Genomic DNA, 27,923 nt, shown 5'->3' with positions numbered 1-27,923 from the left:
CACCAAACCCTACATGCACTTCAACAAGCAAGTGACACCATTCTACCTATTTTATATATCTTACATTTTCTGAACATGCTCATCAGTGAACTTAATATAAGTGCACAGCTTGGGCAGTGCAAGCACCGACACTTGGCATCCTTAGGCGGTTGCCAGGGTGCCAACAGCCTGGTGGCAACAACTATGGATGCCACTTTGATTTTATGTGTGTGATCTGGTGCTCCTAGCAGTATCAGGTGGTGGGGTCTAGCCACTATCACATCCCCCCCTTAAAGTTTGTGGGGTATTAAACTAGACTCATTAGCTTAGCATTGCTTGGAGTGCAGAGTGTCATGTTAAAAGGCCTAAGATTATTAGAAATAAGAACCTGGGCTGTGCTTATTAGATGGCAACTTCATTTCAGTGTCCCCTCCTTGTTTACAACTACATGCAGACTGGCGTTCTTCCTTCCAGAATTCCCTTTTTCCTTTTTTGCCTGCTGTAAGTCTTGGGCTTGAGCAGCCTAGGCTTAGTCCCAAGTGCTATGGAATTCTGAGTCTGGATTAAGAAGTAGATATTCCATAAATATTACTCTGGGCTGCCAGGTAAGCCCTGCACAGTCCACTGATGGAGGATGGAACACAATGAGCACTTTGCTCCTCAGACTTGGAGCCAGGGGTAGAGGAAGGGGTGTACGGTGGGTGTGGTCCGCCCCGGGTGTCACCACTGGGGGGGGGGGGAGGTTTGACAAAATGCCGGGCAGCACTCACAGCAAGGCCTGTAGCGCACCCGAGCCGTGTCTCTCCTGGGAGAGACGCAGTGGCTTGGGCATGTGCAGGCTCTGCGCTGCCCATACGGTTTGCCCACTGCCTCCCCCCCAGCAGTAGGGCGGCTGAGTGGGAGGAGGCAGGCAGACTCCGCCCCAGGCGCCGGAGCAGCTTCCTGCGCTGCTGCTTGAAGCCAGCCTTGGGCATCATTAACAGCTGATTTAACATGCAGGAAAAATAACAATAATAAGGTATGCCAAAATCAACCAACTAGCAAAACATGGATTTAACTGGCAAAAAAATAGTGTTCAATGGTTGCAACGCCTATCTGGTCCTATCTTCATGACCATGTTATTTCATCAGAGCTATCCTGCCTGCTGATCTCAGTGCTGCTTTGGGTACTGTGGTTTAATCCTCACTTGTATTCCTGGTGTCATGTTGAGTTGTGTCTATCTTTTGACCTCCACATTCTCCGTGTGCTATGACTCTTCAATTGCTTGGCTTGCTCCACATAATGTCAGTTTCAAATATTTTTTGTTAGGTGACCACTTGAAAGAAACTGACTGTGGGGCGTTTCTTTTATGAAAGCTTCGTGCAAAAATTCTTTGATAAACAGAGATGTCGTATCCATCAGTACGTGGTGCCTTTTAAGAACAATTAAAAAGTAGAAGAAAAACAAGCCAGGGGCACCAGAGGGCAGCCTTGCACAGTTTCCTGAAATGCTAATGTAACAGAGCCATAAATTATTTCCCATGGCTTTGACTCGGTGCATTGTGGAGAGTAATAAATAAGTAGCAGCTTGCCTTCCTCCTTCTCATCACAATTGCAAGGTACCCTTTTTCATCTCTTGCTTTTCATTCAGATCATGATAATCCATGAAGCAAACCACAATTTTTCTGCAGTACTTCAACTGTGCAGGTAATGAGAAGAGATGAGCAACTTTGCCCTAGAAGAAACCTCTTTAGTAGTTACAAAAAACAAAACGAAAAACAGAAACACCCCTCTTCTTAGACATGTAAGTATCCTTTTAAACAGGCAAGCTCTGTTACCAGGGTGCCTGTTCATCAGTCTACATGTCAGTGATGCTCTTTCCAGAGGCCAATTCCAACAACACATTTCCATTCCTGCTGTGGCATTTTGAAAAGTTCCTGGGTACAATGTTATCCCTGGAGCGGGTTATCCACATTATGGTTCCCAAGCTGATCCTGTGAGGAGGATCCTACAGTATTCTGCTTTGTAATATTTTCATAATTAACCTGCCCTTTGGTGCGCAAAATGACTCTGGGGTTTCTAATGGCAAATGAGTCACACAGTCAGCTTGGCACAAATTCAGAGCCATCCAAGGGAGAAGGAGAAGGAAAACAGCCATGATAAGCTCTGTGGTTATGTGAGTCAGCTCTGCAAAGAGTTTGTATGGAAACTGATTGATGAGCTTTCATCTCCCTCCGTGTTAGAATTCACTTCTTTTAATGGGAGCAATCAGTACTGCATGCAAAAGAGCTGGATTGTCCCCAAAGTTGTTTTTTAAAAAATATATATATTAAAAGGTCCCTTCCAAATCAAATTGGAAACTGCTTAAAATGCAAGATCAAATTTAAATTCTGAAATTTTGCCTAAGAATTTGTGTGACGTTTCAGCTTTTTAAACACACACAATGTCTACTTAAGTTGGATAGGCCTAAAGCAGGGATGGCTAACCAGGATCACCCACACTTTGACATGCACCATCCATCCAGAGAGCACAGCTTATGCTCATATGCAGGCAGATACACACACCCACCCAAATGGCATACATAGGTAGCCCCAATCCAGGAGCTGGTGGTCCACCCCCTACGGTTGACTTAAGGGATTGCCAGGAGTTTGGCATTTCAGTTGTCCTTTTCTGTCTGTTTCTGCTAGCCAGGATAGATGAACTGCAGGGTCCAGGAAATCTCAGACTCTATTCCTCCAAGAAGAAAAGTCTCTAAACTTCTCCAAAGTTAAGGATCATGTTTTCTCCTGGAGACTGACATATTTTTTTCTTTTAAAGCCAGTACTCCAAATTACAACAAGCAGGGTTCCAAGGGGATCTGGTCCGTTTACTTTTTGTGATTCTCTGTTAAGATACATTTTAAAAGAAGTTTTGGGGGTTATGAACGATCTAAAATTGCGGGAAATAATATGTGTGGGGCTTGTGGATTAGATTAAAGCCCCCTACACACATAGTATCTTTCATCCCATAATTTGAATATAAGAAAAGGGTCTACCACCTCAGGCCTGTTTTTAAACTCTGAAGAAGGGACCCAAGACAAGCAAATGCAGCACAGATATATGACCTAAGTTGATCTGGTCAACTAAGAGGTGCCACCTAACCAACATATCTGCCTATGATGCTCTAGAGAAAATGGATGGAGAATGAGTGGAGAGGGATGAAGGATTGTGACCAGGTTGATTCACAACACACACACACACACAGCTCTTGCCAGAACTAGAAGCTCAAAGCCATTATTGCTTCCCCTGAAGCCACAAACCCTCCCATTCCCCCCCCATACCACACCACTGCCTCCAAGTGACCCCAGCACAAAACAAGTCTTAAGACCTGATGCTGTGGTCACAGACACTCTTCCTGTCACCCAAGCACTTACACTCCAGCTTATCCTCAGCCCGTCCCCTTTCCAGCAGTGACAGGTAGCAGACAATGTCCTTCAGGTAGACTACCTGAGCCAGTGGGGCTGACAAATGCGGACTGGCTGTTTTCAGGGAGATGTGGCTCTTTCGAAGGCTGAATGGTAATTTCTTCTCCAAGCTTCTGGAGCCTAAAGAAAAGGTCAAAAATGAGCACAGGTGATTCAAAGCTCAAAAAGAGATGTTGGACTATGCAGTCAGGTAGACATTAAAAAGACAACAGCAACTCAGGGCCTTTTTTTTTGCTTGATACCACCAGTGGCACAATGGGATGCGGGTGGCGCTGTGGGTTAAACCATAGAGCCTAGGACTTGCTGATCAGTAGGTCGGCTGTTCAAATCCCCGTGATGGGGTGAGCTCCCGTTGCTCGGTCCCTGCTCCTGCCAACCTAGCAGTTTGAAAGCATGTCAAAGTGCAAGTAGATAAATAGGTACTGCTCCGGCGGGAAGGTAAACAGCGTTTCCGTGCGCTGCTCTGGTTCACCAGAAGTGGCTTCGTCATGCTGGCCACATGACCCGGAAGCTGTACACCGGCTCCCTCGGCCAGTAAAGTGAGATGAGCGCCGCAGCCCCAGAGTCGGTTACGACTGGACCCACTGGTCAGGGGTCCCTTTACCTTTACCAGTGGCACAAGCACCTCAGGAAGGGCTTGCCTCCTTATAGGTCTGTTTTATCTCTAGCAGTCTAAACTAACTGAGGCAGCAACAGCAGAAGTGCAGCACAGCAATCCTTCCACCTAGGGGGAAGCCTCCCCAAACCTTCCAGTTTGCTCCTTACTTTCAGGAAAGCTGCGCATAGCACTGCACTAAACTTTCATCACTCCCTAGTGGGTGGCTGAATGTAATGAGGCCATTTAGCTTCCTCCCCTTCCAGCTCTATGAATTGTTGCATGCCACCCCAATCTCCATGAGCGGTGCAGGATTCCAGGGGCTTATTCAGGGTTTGAGTTTCCTTTTGGGAACAAGGTACAGCACAGACTACGGCATCTTTATGAGATATGGTTTTATTTGCACATATATATTACTTGCGCCTAGAGGGAGGGATTGCAGAGCATTCACATCCTGTGAGGTTCTGGCTTCCCCCTTAAGAGCAGCACTGGATTCCAGAGACAGCAAAAAGCCACCCTCTGTGTCTCTTTCTTCCAGGCTATCATCCTCAGCTCCCTTGCAGTTCTACCACTCCTTCTCCTGCTAAAGACCCAGATCCTGAAGCTGAGGCTCCAATACTGTGGCCACCTCATGAGAAGAGAAGACTCCCTGGGAAAGACCCTGATGCTGGGAAAGATGGAGGGCACAAGGAGAAGGGGACGACAGAGGACGAGATGGTTGGATAGTGTTCTTGAAGCTACCAGCATGAGTTTGTCCAAACTGCGGGAGGCAGTGGAAGACAGGAGTGGCTGGTGTGCTCTGGTCCATGGGGTCACGAAGAGTCGGACACGACTAAACGACTGAACAACAACAACAATATGACCCATCCACCTAGCTCTGCAAGCTGTCTTGGCCAGTTAGCATAACTAAATCCAGGGGGTTTCAGTGTCTGGCAAAGTTTAATCAAACCTTGATTAATTATCACTTCTACTGAATTATAACACATTTGGGGGATCTACCCCCCAAAAAAACCTCATAACAGTGTGTAAAGGTTTTGGAATGAACTCCAAGGAAGTGTGTCAATGCACCTCCTCCTTTTTTAACCTTTGGAGGAAATGCTAAGCATGTCATGTTAAAGTTGTGTGTGTATATGTGTGCGGGATATTTATTTTTACTGTGTTTTTGTTTTACTCAGCTTGCACTTTTAAAATTACTTTTGGAGGGTGGTTTTATGGGGTTTCATATCCCATTGTATTTTATCTGTTGGCCTGGGAAAGAAATGATTAATATGATTAAAATGCGAGCCAACTTTAAATAGATGAAAGCCATCACATGTAGATGATGGAGCAAATTTGGCTTTTGTTGTTGTTGCTGCTGCTGCTCCACAGCGGTCTCCCCCAGCCTGGTGCTCCCCTAATGTTGTCAGCCACTGCCAGCATGGCCAGTGGTGCTCATATGAGTAAACCTCTTGCATAACATCCCAAATCAACACGACTGCCAAGGTATATAAGGTATGAGGAGGTATATATGTATGAGAATACAAATTCATCTATATAACCTCTGAGAAGGAAGACCTAGGAAAAACAACCAAATACTGAAAAAGAAGTAGCTGGCTCAAGACCAGCAACTAAAAATTGGTCAACAGGCAAATCATAAGGCAGTGCGGACATGCACATTTGATGTGAGCGCTGGCCCTTAGGAAATGAGGAGATTCGCATCTTCTTCCACTTATGCTTCCCTGACATAAAGGAGTGGGTTGGAGGCAATAAGACACTCCGTGGCTTGCCCAACCTGCCTCCTATTGCTATGGTAAAAAGGATACTGGCTGACAGGATTTCAGCAGCAAAACAAGACACTTTCCTCCCACCCCGCCGCAACATCTAAAGATGCTGCAGAATCCACTGTGCTTGAAATAGAAATGTGGCTTTGCAGCTGAGCTGAGGCAGCTGGTGACACCACCTCAGATAAATTAGCTTGTTGCAAATACACTCCAATGTTTGCAAAGGCAACAGTAATGTGCTTCCCAGAGCGTCTCAGAGGAAACTCTCAGGAGTCCCTGACTACCACTGTGCAGCAGATGGATGTGGCTGGGCCTGCGGAGAGAGAATGCTGGAAGTAACACAGTTAGTTATTGACCCAGTGAGAGAATTGCTTTTTGAAAAATCACTTTCTTGTCCTGATGCTGATGTGTTTGCTTCCCAAACTCTCACAGAGATCAAAAGTGCTTCTGTTCAACTTCCATTTCAGGTTTCCTAACGAGACTTTGCTGACAGAACCGAACAGAGAACTCCAAGTTGTGGCTTTGGCCTGTGACAATTGCAGTCACATCCACACCATAAAAACACACCTCACATCCATTAAAATACATGGCTCCCCCTCTCCACAAATCCTGGGAACTGTGGTTTAACCCTTGCAGAAATACAATTTCCATACACTGAACAATTCACTGTTCCCAGGGTTCTTCGGAGATAGTCACGTGTTTCAGATGTGTGTTAAATGCAATGTAAATGTATGTTGCGGACCTGGCTTCTCTTCACAGCTACAGAGAGTTGGGGCAGGGAAATTGCAGTGTTCATACAAGGCCTCAGGAACAGAAGAGCAAAGATGGGACTCACCTGGGGACTGTGGGCTAAGCAGAGAACCTGAGGAGAGCTTGGAGGACCCTGAGGAGTTTTGAGCTGAGGGGGTACCAGCAGTGGATTTCTGTGAAGATGACCTGGACCAGCTAGGTGAGGCATTCCCAAGGGCGTTGGCATTGGCAGTTGGAGCAGGACTTAGAGATGCTGTTTGTGGCTCTGCCGGGTTTCCCGGGGAGCTTTTGGGTTCAGGTGTGTGCCTTCCTGTGGCAGTTAGGAGAGTTTTCCCATTGATCCCTATAAATTCAAACACAGCATGAAGTCAGAACTCTTTAATGGAATGTGTTATTCTGCACACTCCAACTTGGAGCCTATTCGATGAGGGCTGTCATTTAGTGTCCTGTGCAGATGGAGAAGTATCTCATGAGAAGTACATGAGAAGTACATGAGAAGTATCTCATGTACTGCTTGTGACAGCTCAGTCCCCAGGAAGTTAGGCCTGGTCTGCTGAGTTCTCTCAAATTAGTCACAAGGCTCATTTCTTCTCTGATCTGCTGTCTTACACTCATCTCCATCTCTGTTACCACAGGACTGGTGTTGTCACTGCATTTCATAGTGTTTTCAGACAGAAACGACTCTCCCTACCTTGATCACATCCAACACTATGCATTTAAAGCAGAATCAGGTTTTAGCCAGTTAATTATTTTTCCCTTCAGTAGGTCAGGAAAGGCCATAGCTGAACTATGAAGTCTAGCAAGCTATCAATATTAATTTCATCAGAGGAACCTGAGAAGAAAACAGAAACTGACTGTCTCTTAGGAAGCTCCTAAGTTGCTGTTTCCACAGAACTCCTTACACTTAATCTTATCACAGCTTGGTATTTCATAAAATGCGTTTGGACAAGCTCCAGTTGTCTCTTTTACAATAACTATGCTGTCAGGATAAAAAGATTTATATTTAGAAGTGTGCATTGGATGCAGATGAATCCTGAGGGTGGGGTGCCTCAGGAGGATTTTAGTGATGAAGCAGGATCTGTACAAGGTGGTACAAGTCGCAGCAGGGACCTATGAAGCCCCTTGTGGCACACTCGTGATCCAGACATGAAAAAATGCTGCAGACAAGCATCTGGTGAAAGTCATGTCTCTAAGCTTATCATAATGTCAGGATGGGGTGATGGAAGAAGCAGACCAAATACTGAAGTGGGAAGAGGAGAACACTGTGACTGACAGGCCTCCAGCACAAAGTTCTCTGTATATATATTTGCTTGTAATTCTGCAGATAGGTTACCACACCTACAAATTTCATCCACTTCTGTCAAAAGGCATTATTTTGATTTTCCAACAGTGAATGGGGTGGGAACAAAACAGATTTAAATAGACCCTGAGCTGAATGGGCTGTTTCCTGAGATGCCAAAAGAGGGTTTGAAGTGAAGCATGCTTTTTTTTCAGCCGGAACTTGCTGGAAGTCAGTTCCGGCACCTCTCAGATTGTCATTATAAGAGAACAAGGGAGGTGTTCATGGTGAGTTTCTGCATCTCTTTTTCTAGAAAAATAGCACTGTATATACACACACACACACACACACACAAAATATTTTTGTCTTTGGTACATAACCAGAATGGTAGATGCTCCTTCAATGTAATATCAGCATTGTAGAGTTGAAAGAGCCATCTCTGCATAGCAACAGTTTCCTGACAAGACCTGATGGTTACAAATGCCAGGTCGCACTGAAATACTGAGAGAGATAGAGCTGTAAAAAGCTTTGGCATTCAAATAATGTTTGTTTTCTATGTTTACTTAGCTGCTGCATGTGACTGTGCGGGAATTCCAGAGTGAGAGAGTGGGTAGTCCCAGGTAAAAAAGGGGGAAGCAAGAGAGTACAGGAACCCAGCAACATCAAATAAAGGCAGGAGATTCAGGACAGACAAAAGGAAGGATGACAAGATCCAAACCAGTAGGTTCAATTTTCAAGGAAAAATATTTAGACTTAAAACTAAGGACAACTTTCTGATGATACAGTGGAACAGACTGCATCAGAAGGTGGGAAAACTCTGATGTGTTAGAGATTTTTAAGCAGATGGTGAATGGCTATCTCTCAGAGATTATTTTGTAGGGATGGAATTTCCTGCACTAGTAGCAGTTTGGATCAGATGACCTTAGGGCTGCTGTTCTCAACCTGTGGGTCCCCAGATGTTATTGGACTACAACTCCCATCATCCCTAGGTAGCAAGACCAGAGCTCAGGGATGATGGGAGTTGTAGTCCAACAATATCTGGGGAACCGCGGGTTGAGAACCGCTGCCTTAGGGGATCCCTTCTATATGTTTCTAATGGTTAAACAATGAAGTTCACTTTCACGTGCTGATGGCCATCAACATGAACAGCTTTAAAAGGAGACTCAAGCTATCAGTGGCTACTACATACATGATAACTGTATATTACCTCCAGTCTCAAATTCAGCATGTCTCTGAATATCAGTTGCTGGGGACAACAATGGGAGAGGACTGCTGCATTTGTTTCCTGTTTCTGGTTGGCCAGCGTGGGAAAACAGTCAAGTAAATTAGAAAAGCCCAGATAGGCTTTTGTACTTATAAATCTCTGTACAATACCGCTCTGCCCATTTATGGCTATGGAGGTCCTTGTTAAAAAGTGGAGCAGGGGTTTCATAAAAGAGCTTATCATAGATACCTGTAACAGGGGCGCAAGCAACTTCAGTCTGGATAGAGATGCCTGTATCAATGGACTTAGAATCTGAAAGCCCGAGAGAAACAGAAAAATAAACACACACTTTAACAACGTACACTCAGTAACGTTTATTGCAAGTCTGTAGTAAACAGCTGTCATCACTTTCTTCTTGGCAAATATATAAATACTTGGTTAGAATAGAAAGGGTTGTGTGCACATATTCTTATGTCTCACCAATAATGCAAAGTACAAGTGGGGGGTGGGGTGGATCAGAACTTAACCCAAGCTGTGGATGACCTAACCTGAATCCTGGCCTGGAGGAGGTGGAATCCAATGTGGACTCAGTAGGCTCAGTGGCCACAGAATGCCAACTGGTTGTTGGAGGAGGGTGGAAATGGGAAACCAAGGATAACAACGGGTGAAACGGAGTACCGTATTTTTCCGTGTATAAGATGCCCCCATGTATAAGATGACCCCTATGTTTTGAGCCCAAAATTAATAAATATTTTAAACACCAAACAGAACAACTTCAATATTTTATTAAATATTCAAAACACCAGTATATTTAGTACCGTATATTTAAACCTCAAACAGTGAGGCAAGCTGCGTAATGGCGGTTGCTCCTGTCAGCTCAGTGTAACTCCACTGTAGCTGCAGCTCCAGCTTTCCCGCCTGTGTGGTGCACTTTGTCTCAGTATTTACGGTATGTACCATATTGAGCGCCGGCAGATGCAAACGCTGATCGAGGAGCTGTGATTGCCAGAGCTGCCTGAGTGAGTGCGTTTGGGGAATGGGGGGGGGGGGGTCTGGGTAGCCAAGGGGCAACTGAGGGAACTGGGTGGAAGGGACAATGTCCGGAGTGGGGGCTGCTAGGGGGGAGTACCAGATCAGGGTTTGTTTTGAGGCCAATAGCGAGGGGAGGCTGGGGGGAAATAATATGGATGGCGCCATGTATTTATTTATATACCGTATTTAATTCCGTGTATAAGACGATCTTATACACGGGAAAATACGGTATTATAAAAGAGACTGACTGGAAGAGAACTCCACACTTGCATTTTGTTGCAAGTCTCACTTTGTTCCTTCTAAATACAAATCTGCCACAGAAGACGACTTCTAAAAACATCCCAGCTTCATTTTCAGTTTCGACTGAACATGCAACACGCTTCTTAAAAACTTTAAAAATGACAAGTGGACCAGTAAATCAGCAAATGGCAGGCGCTAGTGATGGTGTGTGAAGCAGACAAAGGAGAATGGAGGTTGCTCACCAAGGTTGCTGAGCTGCGTAATGCTGGAACTTTGTCGCTGGCTCTCTGGGGAATATTGGCAGATTTTCCGTTTGAAGGACATGAAGAGGTGCTGGCAGAGCTCTTCTGGAATATCCACCTCCAGATATGTTCTCATGAACAGCTGGAACCCCTCATAGTCAATTGGCTTCAGGGAAGAATGGAATAAAGGAAAACAGAAAAGCCCTTTAGATATGTTTAACTTCTCGTTTTAAAAAGGGACGGTCTGCAGAAGTAGGATTCCTTCCAGACAACGCAACAATTAAAATCAACCACCAAGCTTTCAGGCTGTTGCTAATGCATGTTACACAATATACACCATGGTGACCTGTGATTAACAAACTATGAACAGGTAGCATTCAGTATCCCATTGGAACAACATATATGGTCCAATAGAGCTCCACAAAATGGCATCAGGGAAAAATGAGTGAAAATCTTTTAGGTCAGAGATGTCAGTCTCCTGCGGTCCATGGGTTATTTACCTTAGAAAGGAGAAGGTTATCCCCTTGCTATTTTTTAAAAATGAACCAGTTGGTATGTTTAAGTCTAGAGTGCTCATTTTAGCTTATCTTCAGCATTGGTCCACAGGTGGTTTAACATTTGCAATTCAGATATTTAAATAAATGGACATATGCAGTTAGAGTAGATTTGGCAACTTTAAGCTACAGAGCAGGGCTTGAATGGCATTGCTCAAAAACAGCCAAACACAAATCTGAGAGTTGTCTCCCCCTCACACCAGGAACAGCCCATCATCCCTTGAGGGATGGCAGATGGATTCTTCCAGATCCATGACGTACTATTAAATCTAATGAAGGTTCAAAGCAAGCATGGGAGGGGCAGCAGCAATGATGGGCTCCAGAACCCTGGCAAAGCAAGTAAGGCAAAATAAAATATATTTGTTGTGACAGATGCATCATGGAGACCAGCTTGCAGTGCACATTTTGCCGTTGCAGCACTCAGCTTTCAGAACTCTGGCAAAAATATTGTTAGACAGAGATAAGTCTCATTTATATCCCAAGGCCTAATATGAGAAATAGCCACAGACTGCACAGCAGGAATTCATTTCTGAAACCAGGGCCCAAGAATAATTTTTGGTGACCTGATAAAAACTTGTAACACCTCCCCCCTCCTTCCCCCATCACGTACCTGTCCTATACAATCTCATGAGTCATGAAAGATAAGTTACTGTAATAATTATTAAATTACATTTTCTGCATTTCTGAAATTGCACCTTGTTTCTGAAACATGCCCTCCAATCCCACTCCCCTTTTTGCTATTTTTGTTAAACATAATGTCAAGCCTGATGAACAGTCCTGAAAGTTTCTGATTATTTTGTATCTTTTGGGTTGGTCCTGATAACGGTATTATCCTCTTGATATATTTTGATTCCAATGGATGAAAACATTTTATAAATAAACTAGTTCAAGTTAAAGCTTTATATTTCTGGCTCTTTTCATTGAAAAATCATGGATTAACTTCCTAAAGTCAATTTAACCTGCAAGTTGGAACTTGATAGACGAAGTTGCTGGGTGGCATTTAGTCACAAATATAGTTGAGCCAGTAAATCCTGCCAGCAGCACTGGCTCCTGCTGCCCCTGGGATCAGTATCCCTATTATAGTGCTTTGTTCCTCCCACCAGCTGTACTCCCTCCTTCCCATGCACCAGGAACTCTGGGACTGGTAGTTCTTGAGGGAGCATGCCATATAAGGAAGCACGAATCTCTTTTTCTCAAACAAGAAATTTTAACTGCATACGCACACACACACTATTCTAGAGAAGAACCTTGGCCAGCAACTCACTGTTCAAAATATTGCTTATTCTGTTCTAACGTTATTTCTGAATAGCTCCAGCAAATATCACAAGATATGGATAATAGGTACATAGATACAAGGAAATATGCATTTACAACTATCCTCAAACATCAAAGTGGGATCGGAGAGCTGGAAAACAATTCACATCTGGCAACCAGTGCACCCCTTTGCTTTCAGATAGTACATGAGTAAAGGTAAAGCGACCCCTGTCCATTAGATCCAGTCGTGACCGACTCTGGGGTTGCGGCACTCATCTTGCTTTATTGGCCGAGGGAGCCAGCGTACAGCTTCCAGGTCATGTGGCCAGCATGACTAAGCTGCTTTTGGAGAACCAGAGCAGTGCACAGAAAAGCTGTTTACCTTCCCGCCGGAGCGGTACCTATTTATCTACTTGCCCTTTGACGTGCTTTCGAACTGCTAGGTTGGCAGCAGCAGGGACCGAGCAACAGGAGTGCACCCTGTCACATGGATTCGAACTGCCGACCTTCTGATCGGCAAGTCCTAGGCTCTGTGGTTTAACCCACAGCGCCACCCGCATCCCTTAGTACATGAGTAGACAAGCCTAAAAAGCCTGGAACACAATTTTTTTTGTGGTGACTCATTTACCAGAAGTAATGTATTTAGCGTTAACTCTGGAAGTGTATTCTGACCAAACTAAGTCTCCTAGAGCAAAATATACAACACATTAGAGGGCTTTGAAAATTTGTGTCCCAGGCTTTTAAGATTCATCTACCCATGTACTATCTGAAACCAAAGGGGTGAATTGGTTGCCAGATGTGAAATATATTGGCAGTATTATTTTCAGCTCTCCTACCTCACTATAAAGTACAGTTCCGCCTTCCCCACCCCATCAACTAGGCTTGCAAGGTTAGGGATAGGGCCCCCTGGATGTCTGGATGCTCATAAAATGTATCCTCTCCCCCACATCTTGGGCCCTGTGCAATCCTAACTACCACAACACACCAGAGATAGAAACAGATCAGATTGTAAACACACACAGCGGCACATTATATGCAGCAGGAATGCACTGAGCTCTGTTTGAAGCTTTTCACATAACAGATATATAACAGATATATCTAAAGCAGCCTTCCCCGGCCTGGTGCCTTCCAGATGCAACTAGAAGTCCCATCAGCCTCATGATGCCAGGGCTGATGGGAATTGTAGCCCCGGTAGGAGAAGGCTAATCTAAAAGTATACAGTGGAACTGCAAAATGACATATAGCGCTAATATAAAAATAGAAAGCTCTCTCTCCACCCCCCGAAGCAGAGGCGCAGGAGAACATGCCACACAAGAAAAGGCAGAGGTGCACTTTTCACACACATTGAAAGCAGAGGCGCATACTGGACTATAAGCTTATGTGGGGTGGCAGCAGCGACACCTAAATAGGAAATGCAGCTAAAGCTCTTCAGGGTGGAATCTACAAGCATATTAAAAAAAACTTTCTGAAAATGCTTCTTCTTTTTAAGTGTTTTAAAAAATATATGGAATTTCCCATAAGGCTCGCCATCTTAGTGCCACATTGTATATTGCACTTAAAACACACTTTAAACCTTTATTTGCAGCTGTATAGTTGAGTCCCAGGAGTTTACACTGCAGCAGAGGATGGCATGCTCAGCACAAGCTGCCCTTCCTGTGGCACAATGGGTCAATGGGTCCGGCTGCTAAGCAGAAGGTAGGTGGTTCAAGGCCACACAGGGATGGCTGTGGGCAGGATTCCTGCATTGCAGAGGGTTGGACTAGATGAGGCTCAGAGGATGAGAATTAGGTTGTGAGAATTAGGACATTGGTTCACTATTCTGACATTTTTCTGTATGTTTAAGTACTCTCAACACTGACTCCCTAAAGATACAGAAGAGGCACTGAGGTTTTCTGATTTTTGTAGAATACTGATTGAAACTGCAAGTCATAACTTTGATCCTATTTTTTTGGGGGGGGGGGGTCAGTTTAAGCAGAAGCAAACATGCAAGGCAACATGTAAACACCACATGTGATAGCTAGAGTATGGAAAGCAAGTCTTACTTGGTTCAGAGTGTCTTGTTTCTGAGGAAAGGAAGAGCGGAAAAAAGACAAAGCAAAGTTCAGTGAAGAAGGACCGAAGAGCAGGAGGAACAGAAACAGCTATTCTGCTGGGCAAAGGCAAACCAAACTTTCAGGATGGTACGTGCTACAGTCCTTCCCACGACTGTACTATTTCAGAACACACTTGGGGGAAATCCGTAATTTTAAAAAACTTTGCATTTTAAAAGCATGCCCTTGTCAAAATTTCCCAGTAGATGGAACTGTTTACCGTACATGCTAGAGAAAAGGCTTGTGAAAATCTTTCCCCTGAAATGTAAATTTTTGACGTAAGAGAACAGGCAGGGTTTTTGCAAGAACTATTTAAAGGATTAAATGAAAGATTGCTTCGTTTATTTATTATTTTTATTTCTTGTCCTTGTATCTGGAACTTCCTCCAAGAAGTACAGGGTGGTTATCACAAAGTTAGCATTTTATTCTCACAACAATCCTGTGAGGTTGGTTGGGCTAAGTGAACACAATGCCCAAGGTCATTTACAACGTAATCTTGTGTGTTTACTCAGAAAGATGTTCCATTGTGTTCAGAGGGGCTCATTTTCAGCAAAGCATCTTGAGGACTGCAGCCTAAGGGAACTTAACAGACCAGAACTTTATGGTTTAAATCCCTCTGGATCCAATTCTACACAGTGCAATAACAGATGCTGCAGATACTGAAAAAGTGCATTCTTGGTAATGTTACCTTCAATATGGGATACAACGCCTATGCTTTTAATCATGATGGTTGCTAGAATGTTGCTGAATTGGGGGCTTCTAACAGGCATCTGATTGGCCACTGTAGACTATATGAGCCTTCGGTCTGATCCAGCAGAGCACCCCTTATGTTCTTATGGCTAGATGAAATACTCAATACAAATCTGCAGCTATTGTGTAGGGTGTGTATATCCCACACCCTACTGAACCCTAAGACCAAGGACAGACAACGAGATGCTTGGGATGACAACGCCACTCACCACAGCTATCCCATTGGTTATGGGAGGGCTAATAATAATAATAATAATTTCTTTATTATTTATACCCCGCCCATTTGGCTGGGTTTTCCCATCCACTCTGGGTGGCTCCCAACAGAATATTAAAAACATGATAAAACATCAAACATTAAAAACTTCCCTAAACAGGGTTGCCGTCATATGTCTTCTAAAAGTTAGATAGTTGTTTATTTCCTTTACATCTGATGGGAGGGCGTTCCACAGGGTGGGTGCCACTACCGAGAAGGCCCTCTGCCTGGTTCCCTGTAGCTTCACTTCTTGCAGTGAGGGAACCGCCAGAAGGCCCTCGGAGCTGGACCTCAGTGTCCGGGCTGAATGATGGGGATGGAGACACTCCTTCAGGTATACTGGGCCGAGGCCGTTTAGGGAGCTGTAGTCCTCAACATCTGGAAAGTATCATATTGGCCGCCCCTGCCTTAGACTCTCCTTCCTGACCCCTCTCAGGCAGGCTGACTCAGATGGAGAGAAAGGGAATGGCAACCACACACGAGTCATGCCTACTTTTCTTCTCATCTCTAGACTTGCTCTAAAAGAAGGTTAGAGTGCAGGCATCCAGTCAGGTGGGTTAGTCTATATTCCGCTTGGCCTTTTGTCATCGAGTGATTTGCTTTTAGTATTCTAGCTCCTATGTAGTTATACTTGTAATAGTAGGCTGCTCTGTTGCTTGGTTTTTAAACTTTTTTATCTTCTAAGTCATCTCAAAGGCCTTTGGGTGGAACACTGACCAATAAATACAAACCTGGTAGAATTTTATTTTATTTTGGAAGCATAGTGCCAGACCTGAGCACATCAACATTTAAGGTTCTTTAAAGGAAAAAAAAAGTGGACAGCCCACCTGAAATGTGGGAGAAAGGGAGGAGCAAACGGTTTAAAGGTACTTAAGAAGTTTATCTGGAAGCTGTTATACGTGTCATTAGAGGACGTACGGTTGAGAGGCGAGGAGGAGGCAGGTTCACTGTTAGAGCCGAAAAGCTCCCGCCCACTCCTGCTTCCAGACACATCTGTACAGATCCTTGATTTCTGCTCACAGCGATTGCTACGTTGCCATCGCTACAGGCAAGCGGCTGTCTGAGGAAATGACAGGATATCCCCTCAAAGAGCAGGAAATAGCAATTCCACTCTGGCTTTTCCCAAGTCAGGTAGGAAGTGGGGTGGCTGCAGTGGTATAATTTGGAGCAGGGGGTTATCGCAACAACCCCCTCTCCAAATGCAGGGATAAAGTAGTAGGAGTACCATTAAACAAATAAAAGCTAAACGGCACAAAAGGACTGTAGGAAAATACCCCCCCCCCACCTGCTCCTTTATGGGCAGCTTCCTCCGCAGCCTCTGCTGGAAAGCAACTCTGTTCTTTAAAGCAGTTTTAAAAGGCAATTAGTCATTAAACCCAATGGCAAATGCAGTAATTTCTCAGAGCGGGTAATAATGAATTATACCTACATTGGCTGCTTTGTGCAATGGAAATAATCACAGTAATATCTCCTGCCGTGGGGCACAAACCACAGCAATGTGCTCTCAGTAGAAAGCGGTGCGGCCCACTTACGGCCACCCACAACACAGCACTTGCCCTGTTCCCTCCTAAGTGCCTAGCAAGCACTCTTCCTAAGAGGGAGCACAATTGCAATTCCTGCCATTTCTTTTGTTGGCTTGTCCTCGTAATTACTTTGCGTGTCAAGAATTCCCTCACAAGCTCTTTGTGCCCGTTTCTTATTTAATTTCATTTGATATTCTAAGGTTTTGGAGCCTTTTGTGTTCTTCTTGAATAGCACCGCAGCTATTTCCTTCGCTTAGCGTGGAAGTGGGGACAACCCACTTTTAGTGTTCTTACTAATCTGCTTTTCCTAGGAGAGAGAACATAGGCCTTCAGATCTGTTGCTCTTTGGAAACCTTTCCCCACCTCTCTAAATATATATATATATATATATATATATGCAGGTTTTGGTGTCCTCGGGTGTCTTCCCGTGTAAAAGTTGGGGTGTCTAGGCGACGTTTCGACGAGGTCTCACTCGTCATCTTCAGGCTGGTGCTTTCGGCTTCTTGTTACTGGAACAGAGCAGGATCTCAGTGTTTGAGTTCCTATAAATACTGTTGAGGAGGTGTGGTGTATAGCCTCCAATGTTCTGGGCAGAGAGGAGGTTCCCAGGCTAGTGTGCCTTTTCTTCTTTTGTTCCTTAATTACTTGAGGGATATCTTGAGTGATTTCTTGAGTGATTTCCTGAATCCCACTTAGGTGGGTCATTAGGTGTGGATTAGTTGCTAAAGCCTTCGTGTCTTGAACTCTTGAACTTTGTGAAGAGTTTTTCTGAGAAGATGGCTGTACTGCACTTGGTTGTGCTCTGGCTTGGCTTCGTGTATAGGGGCGAGCTGTGGTTTTGTGGCCTGTGCCAGCCAGATCTGTGTAGGGATTGCAGGGGGGTGCAGCATCCGGAGGTGCCACCCTGGTTTGGCTACTGGATGGTGTCTGTAATTTATCTGTGGAGAGGGTCTGGGTTTGGGTCTGGTGTGGTTGATTGGTGATGGCGTTCTGTGTGCCTCTGGATCTGGTGTCAGATTTTGTGGGGAGGGCTAATTTCCAGATGTCTGGCAAGCGGGATGTGTCGTCACGCTTGTTCATGTTGTGAGGGTGTTTCTCTATCTCGATGGCTTCCATGATTATTCTCTTGTGGTGATGTTCCATGTTAAAGAGCAATTTGGAATCTGCAAAATTAATTTCGTGTCCTGTTTCTTTCATGTGTTGGAAAAGAGAGGAAGTTTTTTCTTCTTTTTTGACGGCATTCTTGTGTTCTGCGATCCGTGCATTTATTCGTCTGTTTGTTTGTCCAATGTACGTGGCTGGGCAGACTTTGCAGGGTATTTCATAGACCCCTTGGTTTTCCAACTGAATTTTATCCTTGGGGTTTCTGAGGATATTGGCTATTTTTTGGTTGGTGCAAAAGGCTGTTTTGATATTGTGTTTATGGAGGATTTTGCTAATTTTATCTGTAGTGCCCTTGATATAAGGAATGAGGGCTATGCCATTGTTTTCTTCTGTGTCTTGGTTTTTGGGGGGTGTTTCTTTTTGGATTAGCTTCGTAACCCTGTTTTGCTGGTATCCATTGGCAATTAACACATTTGAGAGATTCTGTAACTCAGTTGTCAAGTGGTCTTCGTCAGCCAGGCGTTTGGTTCTGGAGATGAGAGTCTTGGCTACGGAGTTTATTTGTGCAGGGTGGTGGTGTGATTGTGCATGTAAGTAGCGGTTGGTGTGTGTTTTTTTCCGGTAGATAGTGTGTCCTAGGGAGCCATCAGGTTTTTTGTAGATTAGGACGTCAAGGAAGGGAAGTTGGTTGTTGGCTTCTATTTCCATAGTGAATTGTATTTTGGGGTGTAGGCTGTTGAGATGTGTGAGGAAGCTATCCAGTTTTTCCTTCCCGTGTGGCCAAATTACAAAGGTGTCGTCAACATATCTGAGCCAAAGTTTGGGTTTGTGTTCTGACTTGTCTAAAGCATTGGTTTCAAAGTGTTCCATGTACACGTTAGCGATGACACTCTTCACACGTTCCAAACTCCTTCCAGTTCATAGAAACAATAAAGAAGCAAAACCTACAACCCAATGACCTACTTGTGAGCTTCGATGTTGTATCTCTCTTCACACAAGTGCCCATTAATGAAGCCTTGACAGCCATTCAAAACAAATACAATCCCCCCGAATACATCTTGGACCTGACCAACCACTGCCTAACCAACACGTACTTCATCCACAATGGACAAAGATACAAACAGATAGAAGGAGCACCTATGGGATCACCCCTCTCACCGGTCATCGCTAACCTGTACATGGAACACTTTGAAACCAATGCTTTAGACAAGTCAGAACACAAACCCAAACTTTGGCTCAGATATGTTGACGACACCTTTGTAATTTGGCCACACGGGAAGGAAAAACTGGATAGCTTCCTCACACATCTCAACAGCCTACACCCCAAAATACAATTCACTATGGAAATAGAAGCCAACAACCAACTTCCCTTCCTTGACGTCCTAATCTACAAAAAACCTGATGGCTCCCTAGGACACACTATCTACCGGAAAAAAACACACACCAACCGCTACTTACATGCACAATCACACCACCACCCTGCACAAATAAACTCCGTAGCCAAGACTCTCATCTCCAGAACCAAACGCCTGGCTGACGAAGACCACTTGACAACTGAGTTACAGAATCTCTCAAATGTGTTAATTGCCAATGGATACCAGCAAAACAGGGTTACGAAGCTAATCCAAAAAGAAACACCCCCCAAAAACCAAGACACAGAAGAAAACAATGGCATAGCCCTCATTCCTTATATCAAGGGCACTACAGATAAAATTAGCAAAATCCTCCATAAACACAATATCAAAACAGCCTTTTGCACCAACCAAAAAATAGCCAATATCCTCAGAAACCCCAAGGATAAAATTCAGTTGGAAAACCAAGGGGTCTATGAAATACCCTGCAAAGTCTGCCCAGCCACGTACATTGGACAAACAAACAGACGAATAAATGCACGGATCGCAGAACACAAGAATGCCGTCAAAAAAGAAGAAAAAACTTCCTCTCTTTTCCAACACATGAAAGAAACAGGACACGAAATTAATTTTGCAGATTCCAAATTGCTCTTTAACATGGAACATCACCACAAGAGAATAATCATGGAAGCCATCGAGATAGAGAAACACCCTCACAACATGAACAAGCGTGACGACACATCCCGCTTGCCAGACATCTGGAAATTAGCCCTCCCCACAAAATCTGACACCAGATCCAGAGGCACACAGAACGCCATCACCAATCAACCACACCAGACCCAAACCCAGACCCTCTCCACAGATAAATTACAGACACCATCCAGTAGCCAAACCAGGGTGGCACCTCCGGATGCTGCACCCCCCTGCAATCCCTACACAGATCTGGCTGGCACAGGCCACAAAACCACAGCTCGCCCCTATACACGAAGCCAAGCCAGAGCACAACCAAGTGCAGTACAGCCATCTTCTCAGAAAAACTCTTCACAAAGTTCAAGAGTTCAAGACACGAAGGCTTTAGCAACTAATCCACACCTAATGACCCACCTAAGTGGGATTCAGGAAATCACTCAAGAAATCACTCAAGATATCCCTCAAGTAATTAAGGAACAAAAGAAGAAAAGGCACACTAGCCTGGGAACCTCCTCTCTGCCCAGAACATTGGAGGCTATACACCACACCTCCTCAACAGTATTTATAGGAACTCAAACACTGAGATCCTGCTCTGTTCCAGTAACAAGAAGCCGAAAGCACCAGCCTGAAGATGACGAGTGAGACCTCGTCGAAACGTCGCCTAGACACCCCAACTTTTACACGGGAAGACACCCGAGGACACCAAAACCTGCATTCCTGTACCCGTGAAAATCTACGAAAGCATATATATATATATATATATATATATATATATATATGAAAAGGCACTATCCTAATTTCTCCTTAAAATACGGAGGAATCACCCCCAGAGAATCTGAGGAACAACACTTTCAACATGGGGGCAAATGCAGTGAGGACTGAAAATGTTTTCTGCTCAACTTGTTCAAAGTTAGTTTTAAGAGGGGGAAAAGGGGAAGTAGTAATATTACCCACTTTAAGCCAATGAAACACACAAGTGTGCATACTTTATGCTCCCCGCCCCCAAGTTAGAGAATTCTAATTTCAGATTAGAAAATCATTATACTTATGTGCAGCTATATTCATTCATGCTAGTACCTTTGTTCATAAACAATGAAATTGCAAATTCTTAGAAACTGATGATACAGGCAACTCTCAGTTACTGTTATTCCATTTCTCTTTTTACACTATCAGAATGCATCTTCAGATCTTCAAAAAATCCATATTTAGGACAATGCCTTTATTACATCAACCAAAATGCCACGAGCATTTGAGTTTTCCAGAGTTCTTCATTGGGCTAGACAGTAAACAGAGTAAGGGATGGATGAATGCGGAAAAGGCTAGCCCTCGGTGAAGCGATGCAATCTGCATCTGGTCACGGTCTCAAAACAGAATGTGGAAGGAGACAGTCAATGAAGCTCAGTTACATTCTATGCAGGCTTCCGGTTGCACCTAGGGCTGCTGGGAAGTAGGTACAGGCAATGACTGCCCTAAGTGCAATGAGACATTTATTATGGCATAAGCTCACAGTCCATTTTATCAGAGGCATGAAGTATAATCCTGAATTGGCAAGAATATATATATGCATATGGGGAATGTAGAAGAATGATCTCAGAGGAAAATGAAATGCAAAACCAATAGAAAGAAACATGACTACCCTTCTGGAAACGGTGATGTGATAAATAATATATTTGCACCTTTATTTTTTCCAATTACTTTTTTATTTACAAATTTAACAAAGAAAAGGAGAGAGAGAGAGAGAGAGAGAGAAATAATATATAAAATAATATAGTATACTATTAATAACAGTAAATCAACACCAGCCTTTTTAAACACCTTGCCTGAGAAGGAGTTGTGCATTGCTCAAAATGTCACGTGGTTGATCCTAACAAATGGCATTATTTAACCGAAGGTGTGCATTTTGTTCAAATGGACCAACAAGACTACTGGTGTTGATTCAATATAGAATTTAGGAATACATTTACAGCAAGCTTTCTTACCTGTTCTGGATTATATTTTGCTAGGACACCATCTCCATGGAACTCTTCCAAAACATCTTTCAGTTTCTTTGTGGAATCTAGAAGGAGAAAGTTAATGCCAATACCATGAATAATATTAATTACATAGAAGTCTGACGAAGTCATCTGTTTCTTCAAAAGGTCATTTCAGCTTGCCAAACTTAGGAATGATTATATATGACCATGCCAACACCTTGGGCAAAATGATGTTGTAAAAGTCATGGCGGGCTCTAAAATTTCATGAAAATCCATCCTGCTTTATTGTGAAATTATTAATGAACCTGCAATGAGTAGAGCACCTTAAACATTATATTTACAACACCCCAGATGTTTCCTTTGAAGCAGAAGCTATATTAGAGTTGCAATGTCAAATATTTGACCCTAGCATTGTGTAGGGAACACACACCACCTCAGCCTCTGGATTCTCAACCAGGGCCCAAACAAACTCTCAGCTCTCCCACAAAAGTCTCACAACAAGAAGAGTTCTTGGAAACAGCAGGCATCACCCTAATCTCTCTCACTTCAGACTTGCTTTTTTATGGACAGGCCCAAGGTGGATGGTACTATGTCCCACTCAGCTGCAGTATCCACATCAAATTCCAGGTACAGCAGGTTTGCTGAATTTCCCAGGAGGTCCCAAAGGTTGAGAAAAGGGTCTCCTTCCACTCACAGCTTTCTTCACCCTCTGTCCTCTCCTTCATCTTCTCAGATGCTGACTGCTACTGCAACACATGCACACATCACAGCCAAGATGGTCTCTGTCCTCTTCAGCAGCTTCAGCTTTTGTAGCTGGAGTCAGTCAGGGCCCCACCCTCCCAGGCCAGATGGGAAAAGGCCTGCAAGGCAGGGAGCACTAGGACTCACAGCCAAGATAGTCTTGCAGGCTTTACGCAGGTAACCTGGTTAGGTGGATGCTTAATGAGAGCCCTCTGGTAGGGTTCTTATTAGGCATGGCTTCTTCCACACTCCATTCCCAACAGCCGTCTAGCCTAAGGTGTACCAGGGGAATATATACACATACAGGAAAATAAACATGAGACTAAGGGTCTCAGAGCAGCTGCTTTAGGGTGGGTTAATCTTTCCCAAGATAGTGCCATCCACGCAGCAGCGGATCTGCAGCACACAAGGCCCTGTTCGGGACACCATTTCCTCACCACCACCACTCCTCACCGCTATTGCTACTCTTCTTCTTTCTTCTTTGGCAATCACTCATAGCTGAGTAACTTTCTCTTTCATGAACACGGTCTGAACAGTGAGTCTGTAAGTGACTGTGGAGGCCAATTCTGGCTCCACGCATCCTTCCACAGTGGGGACATAGGTTTCGGGGCGGGAGGTGATGAAGGTGAGGGTTTGCCAAATGTGCCTTCCTCTTAGCACTTGTCTCCCTTTCATCCTGAGTTTGAGCGTCTTCAAAGTCCATGACACCTTTGGTAAAGGCTGTTCTCCAATTGGAGCACTCGCAGGCCAGTGTTTCCTAATTCCCCTGCCCTTCTTTCCCCTCTTTTCTTCCTAATCTAATACTAATGTCTCACAACAAATGAAACTGATCTGTAGAAAACACAACTTGAAAAAAGAGACGATGCAAGTATTTTTGTAATCTAAGAAATCTTTAATAATTTTTTTAAAAAAACAAACAAACAGCACACATCCCCCCCCCCCATACATTTTAAGCCTATTTAAAGCACATCTCCCTCCCGGGGTCTGTAATTTATCTTTCACAGAACTAGAATTCCCAGCATCCATAACAAAGCGGAGCTCTCAGAATTCTCAAGGGTGGGGAGATGTGATATAAATGTATGGCGTGTTTGCAGCCTAAATGCCCTTTCCATCCATTTCAAAACTTGTGGGCAAAAATTAACTGTTCCCTGGGATGTTGGATTTTCCTCCTTCAGTGATTGGAAACTTGCATCTGTCATGGGATAGAAGCATTTTCACTGTCGCACTTCCTGTCTGAACCACTGAGTGATGTGACTTGAAAGCAGCTTAGCTCCCCATGCTCTCCCGGTGCAAAGAACAGCATTAATTTAGCAGGTTGTGATCGCTATCATCCATTATTTCTGCCACTAAAATATTTGAGAAGGGTTCTTTCGTAAGAAGTCGTGATGGAAGCCAGTTTCTTTTTTTAATCTCCCTTCCTGGGGTCTCAGAGCTCCAGGAGGTGAGACATCCCAGCAGGCTCACAGCTCAGCTGCCCTGGATTAGGAAGTCAGCCCCAGAGGATCAACATCGACTGAAATACCAGAGGAAAATGCTTAAAAGAAGGGAATCTGCTTTCAGATGCCTAAAAAAGGCTACTAAAAATAAACTAAGGGGACTGCTCATATCAAACGCTCAAGATCCCATCTCTTAAAGTGGTCATGAATATCACAGTGTTTGGGCTAGAGTCTCAGAAGGATTACATTTGGAGCAATAAGGTCAGTGGGAAGAAATTGTTCTGTGCATCCTTATTCCCCAGCCTTCCAATGTGGAAGCATATCCACCAACCACAAACAGAGAAGATTGTTGTATGTGTGGACACACTGAAGGGCTGCCTCTTTAGTGCTGGCCCCATTGACTTAGACTTTGACTAGTCCGTACTGAGACTAACATTCCTCCTTCCCCCACAAATTGCACTGCCAGCCCGTTTGGATGTGGAGCTGCCCCTTGATCTGTTCTCTAGGTGTTCTCTCTTCTCCCACTTCAACCGATGAGGGCCATGTGGTCATTCACATTATAAGAACAGAAGAAAAGCCCTGCAGACTTAGCCCAGCAGACACCAGGGCAGGCACCTGACTGAGCTGCATTTTTCCCATAGGTCAATAGCTGTACAGATTCATACTTGGCAAGTGCTGCGTTCATGTGTTGAGACATGGATGCAACATTTGTATCATTGGACCACTTCACCCCAAGCAAACTTTAAGCATGTTTGTTAGCCTGGATAGAAAAAATACATTAAAAAGGGTAATGTGAATGGATCCGCAGGCACAAACAATTTTTAGAAAGCCTTCTCATTTCCTCCATGATAGAAATCTGCTTGAGAAGGCATTGGAAAAAGTATCCTTTAGGTCTGGTGGTGGAATGCAAGGGATGAGGCTTTGGTGGGAAAGTGCAAAAATTATGCTGTGAAAACAAAACGAGACATGGTTTTTGAGACTTGGGGTGGGCTTCACATAATAAACATCATCAGTAATGAGGGTTTCCCCTCTCTCCTCCCCCTTTACCCCCAACTGCCTTGGGGTGTTGGGAGAACCCCCAGAATAGCACATGGGGAGAGCAGAGGGAGGTCATGCTGCCCAGCAAGCTGATATGCTTGCACCGACAGAGCAATTGCAACAGCGCAGCACTGAATTCCACCCTAAAGGTAAAGGTACCCCTGACAGTTAGGTCCAGTTGCAGACGACTCTGGGGTTGCACGCTCATCTCACTCTATAGGCCGAGGGAGCTGGTGTTTGTCCGCAGACAGTTTTTCCGGGTCACGTGGCCACCATGACCAAGCCACTTCTGGCGAACCAGAGCAGCGCACGGAAACGCTGTTTACCTTCCCACCGGAGCGGTACCTATTTATCTACTTGCACTTTGACGTGCTTTTGAACTACTACGCTGGCAGGAACAGGGACCGAGCAATGGGAGCTCACCCCATCACGGGGATTTGAATCGCTGACCTTCTGGTTGGCAAGCCCTAGGGTTAGTGGTTTAGACCACAGCGCCACCTGGGTCCCTTCGAATTCCACCCTGGGTGTTTGGTATTTCCAAATACAGAGTTCAGTCCTCTTACATATGAGTCCCCATGAAAACTGACACATTTCACAGTAGCATCGCGGAGCCCTACCACACAGGAGTATCAAAATGTTATCTTAGGCCTTTGCAGGAGGAACACTTCTCTTCCAGAGTCCAGATCTTTGCAGAAGAGAAAACCTGAGAGAGCGCACCAAGTTATTGACACTAGCTTTATCATTTCTTTCTGCTGTGAATTTTGCTAAAGCCTAAGCGCTTAGTAGTGGGGTGGGGGGGGGAACCACCTTTGGAATTAAGAGCTTCTCAGGCTCTCAGTTTGGCACTTCAATCCTGGGAGCAGTACTTGAAAAATGAAAGCATCACATTAAATACAGCTTTGCAGATTCTTCCCTTGTGTGGAACACACCACCCTTTCAAACCCACATGAATCCCTCACTAGCATCCCTGCCTGTTCTGCAGACTAACAGACTTCCAGGATGGACTGCAGGTGGTTCATGGTGGGGGAATGAGCCCAATGCCCTGTATTTGATGACACACACACCCCTCAAACACTCCCCATATAGTCAGAATTGCATCTCCGGGCTTTAAAAGATCTTATTGTATGTGCTTGGATGTTCTGTGCTTAAGTTATTGTGGCATACCTCACAGAATGACACATCACAGTACAAATTAATTGTACCATTCCTGTGAAAGAAAGGACAAGGATTGCATGCATCTTATTCACCACGTGCTGGAAGCTGTTGTGCTAATGCTGGCATAAATAACCCACACCGAAATGGCAAGCATTTGAGCTGAGAGAGGGACGGTACTTACACTCAGAATACTGCTGGAGCTGAGCAAACTCTGCCGGACTAAGGGTGATCCAGGTGCCATCGTTCATCTTTCAGGCGAGCTCTGGGGAGGCTGTCTCCACCCTTAGCAGAGGTCTTTAGGAGGAGCTGCACCTCTAGAACAAGGAATTATTCTGGACCATCGCTCAAGTTTTGCTCTGCAGATGTTTACTGAGTCACTGTTGTTTTTCTACAGCAGAACTCAGATCCTGATCAGGATGAACGCCAATGTGCCTGGTCTCCGCAGAGGCATCTTTGTCTCCGCTGTAGCTAGGAGTGCCATCAGAAAATGCTTCCTGGAGAAACGCCAGTGTCTTCAAATCTAGAATTAAAATGTGCAAGTTACAGAACGGCATACATTTCCCCCAAATCTTTTTCTTTCATGCTGGCTTTCAGGGAAACAAATGCAGAACTGTGCTGACTCAAGCTTATTTAACAATTTGAAAAATGAACTGAGAGGGGGGGGGGGATTCCAGAGCCCCCACAATGAAACAGGCCATTTCCAGTGTGGGGCTGTGGTTGGAGTGTCACACAGGTTTAAAGCCTGGCCACATCCGTACGGTACATTTAAAGCACTATTATACCAATTTTAACACTCATGGCTCTTTAAAAATGATCTGAGCCAGAATCCTGGGAGCTGGAGTTTGTTCAGGTTGCTGAGAGTTTAGGAGAGCCCTCCCTCTCCCCTCAAACAACAATTCTCAGAGCGGTTTAAGAGTTCTTGCTAAGGAACTCTGGGAACTGTAGGTCTGTAAGGGAAACAGCGGTCTCCTAACAATACCCAGCACCCTATCATTCCCATGATTCTTTGGGGGAATGAGGTATGATAGTGCTTGAAATGTAGTGTTGCACACCAAACAAATCTCTGAGATTCCCGGGGTTCCAGACGCTTTGAATAAGGGACAGCAGAAACTGTGATGTTGTAATAATACAGTGGTACCTCAGGTTAAGTACTTAATTTGTTCCAGAGGTCCGTACTTAACCTGAAACTGTTCTTAACCTGAAGCACCACTTTAGCTAATGGGGTCTCCTGCTGCTGCCACGCTGCCGGAGCACAATTTATTAACCCAAGGTACTATTTCTGGGTTAGCGGAGTCTGTAACCTGAAGCATATGTAACCTGAAGCGTATTTAACCCGAGGTACCACTGTATATGGTTTATTTACACATATGTACAACCTGATGTAGAGGCTCACGGCATCAACACACCAAGAAGGCCTTACTTGGTCACAGTCTTGGATTACAGCAGAAATCGGGCATGGTTCTGTCTCTCACTTGCTTCTAGCTTCTA

General features: G+C 44.5%; 1 protein-coding gene across 1 annotated transcript in view; it reads right to left on the bottom strand.

The window, feature by feature from the left end:
* The window catches only part of DGKG (diacylglycerol kinase gamma), a 118,505-nt gene that overhangs the window by 64,630 nt on the left and 25,952 nt on the right, over nt 1-27,923 (bottom strand). The window contains 7 exon segments of the mRNA XM_083443225.1: nt 3,370-3,540; nt 6,611-6,868; nt 9,258-9,320; nt 10,523-10,688; nt 14,373-14,393; nt 22,072-22,148; nt 26,617-26,955. Of these exon segments, the coding sequence (XP_083299351.1) occupies nt 3,370-3,540; nt 6,611-6,868; nt 9,258-9,320; nt 10,523-10,688; nt 14,373-14,393; nt 22,072-22,148; nt 26,617-26,683 (823 nt within the window). The 5' untranslated portion in view covers nt 26,684-26,955.

This window comes from Podarcis tiliguerta, assembly GCF_965153285.1.
Source record: "Podarcis tiliguerta genome assembly, chromosome: 5".
NCBI lineage: Eukaryota > Metazoa > Chordata > Lepidosauria > Squamata > Lacertidae > Podarcis > Podarcis tiliguerta.
This window is presented reverse-complemented; position numbering and strand designations above follow the sequence as displayed.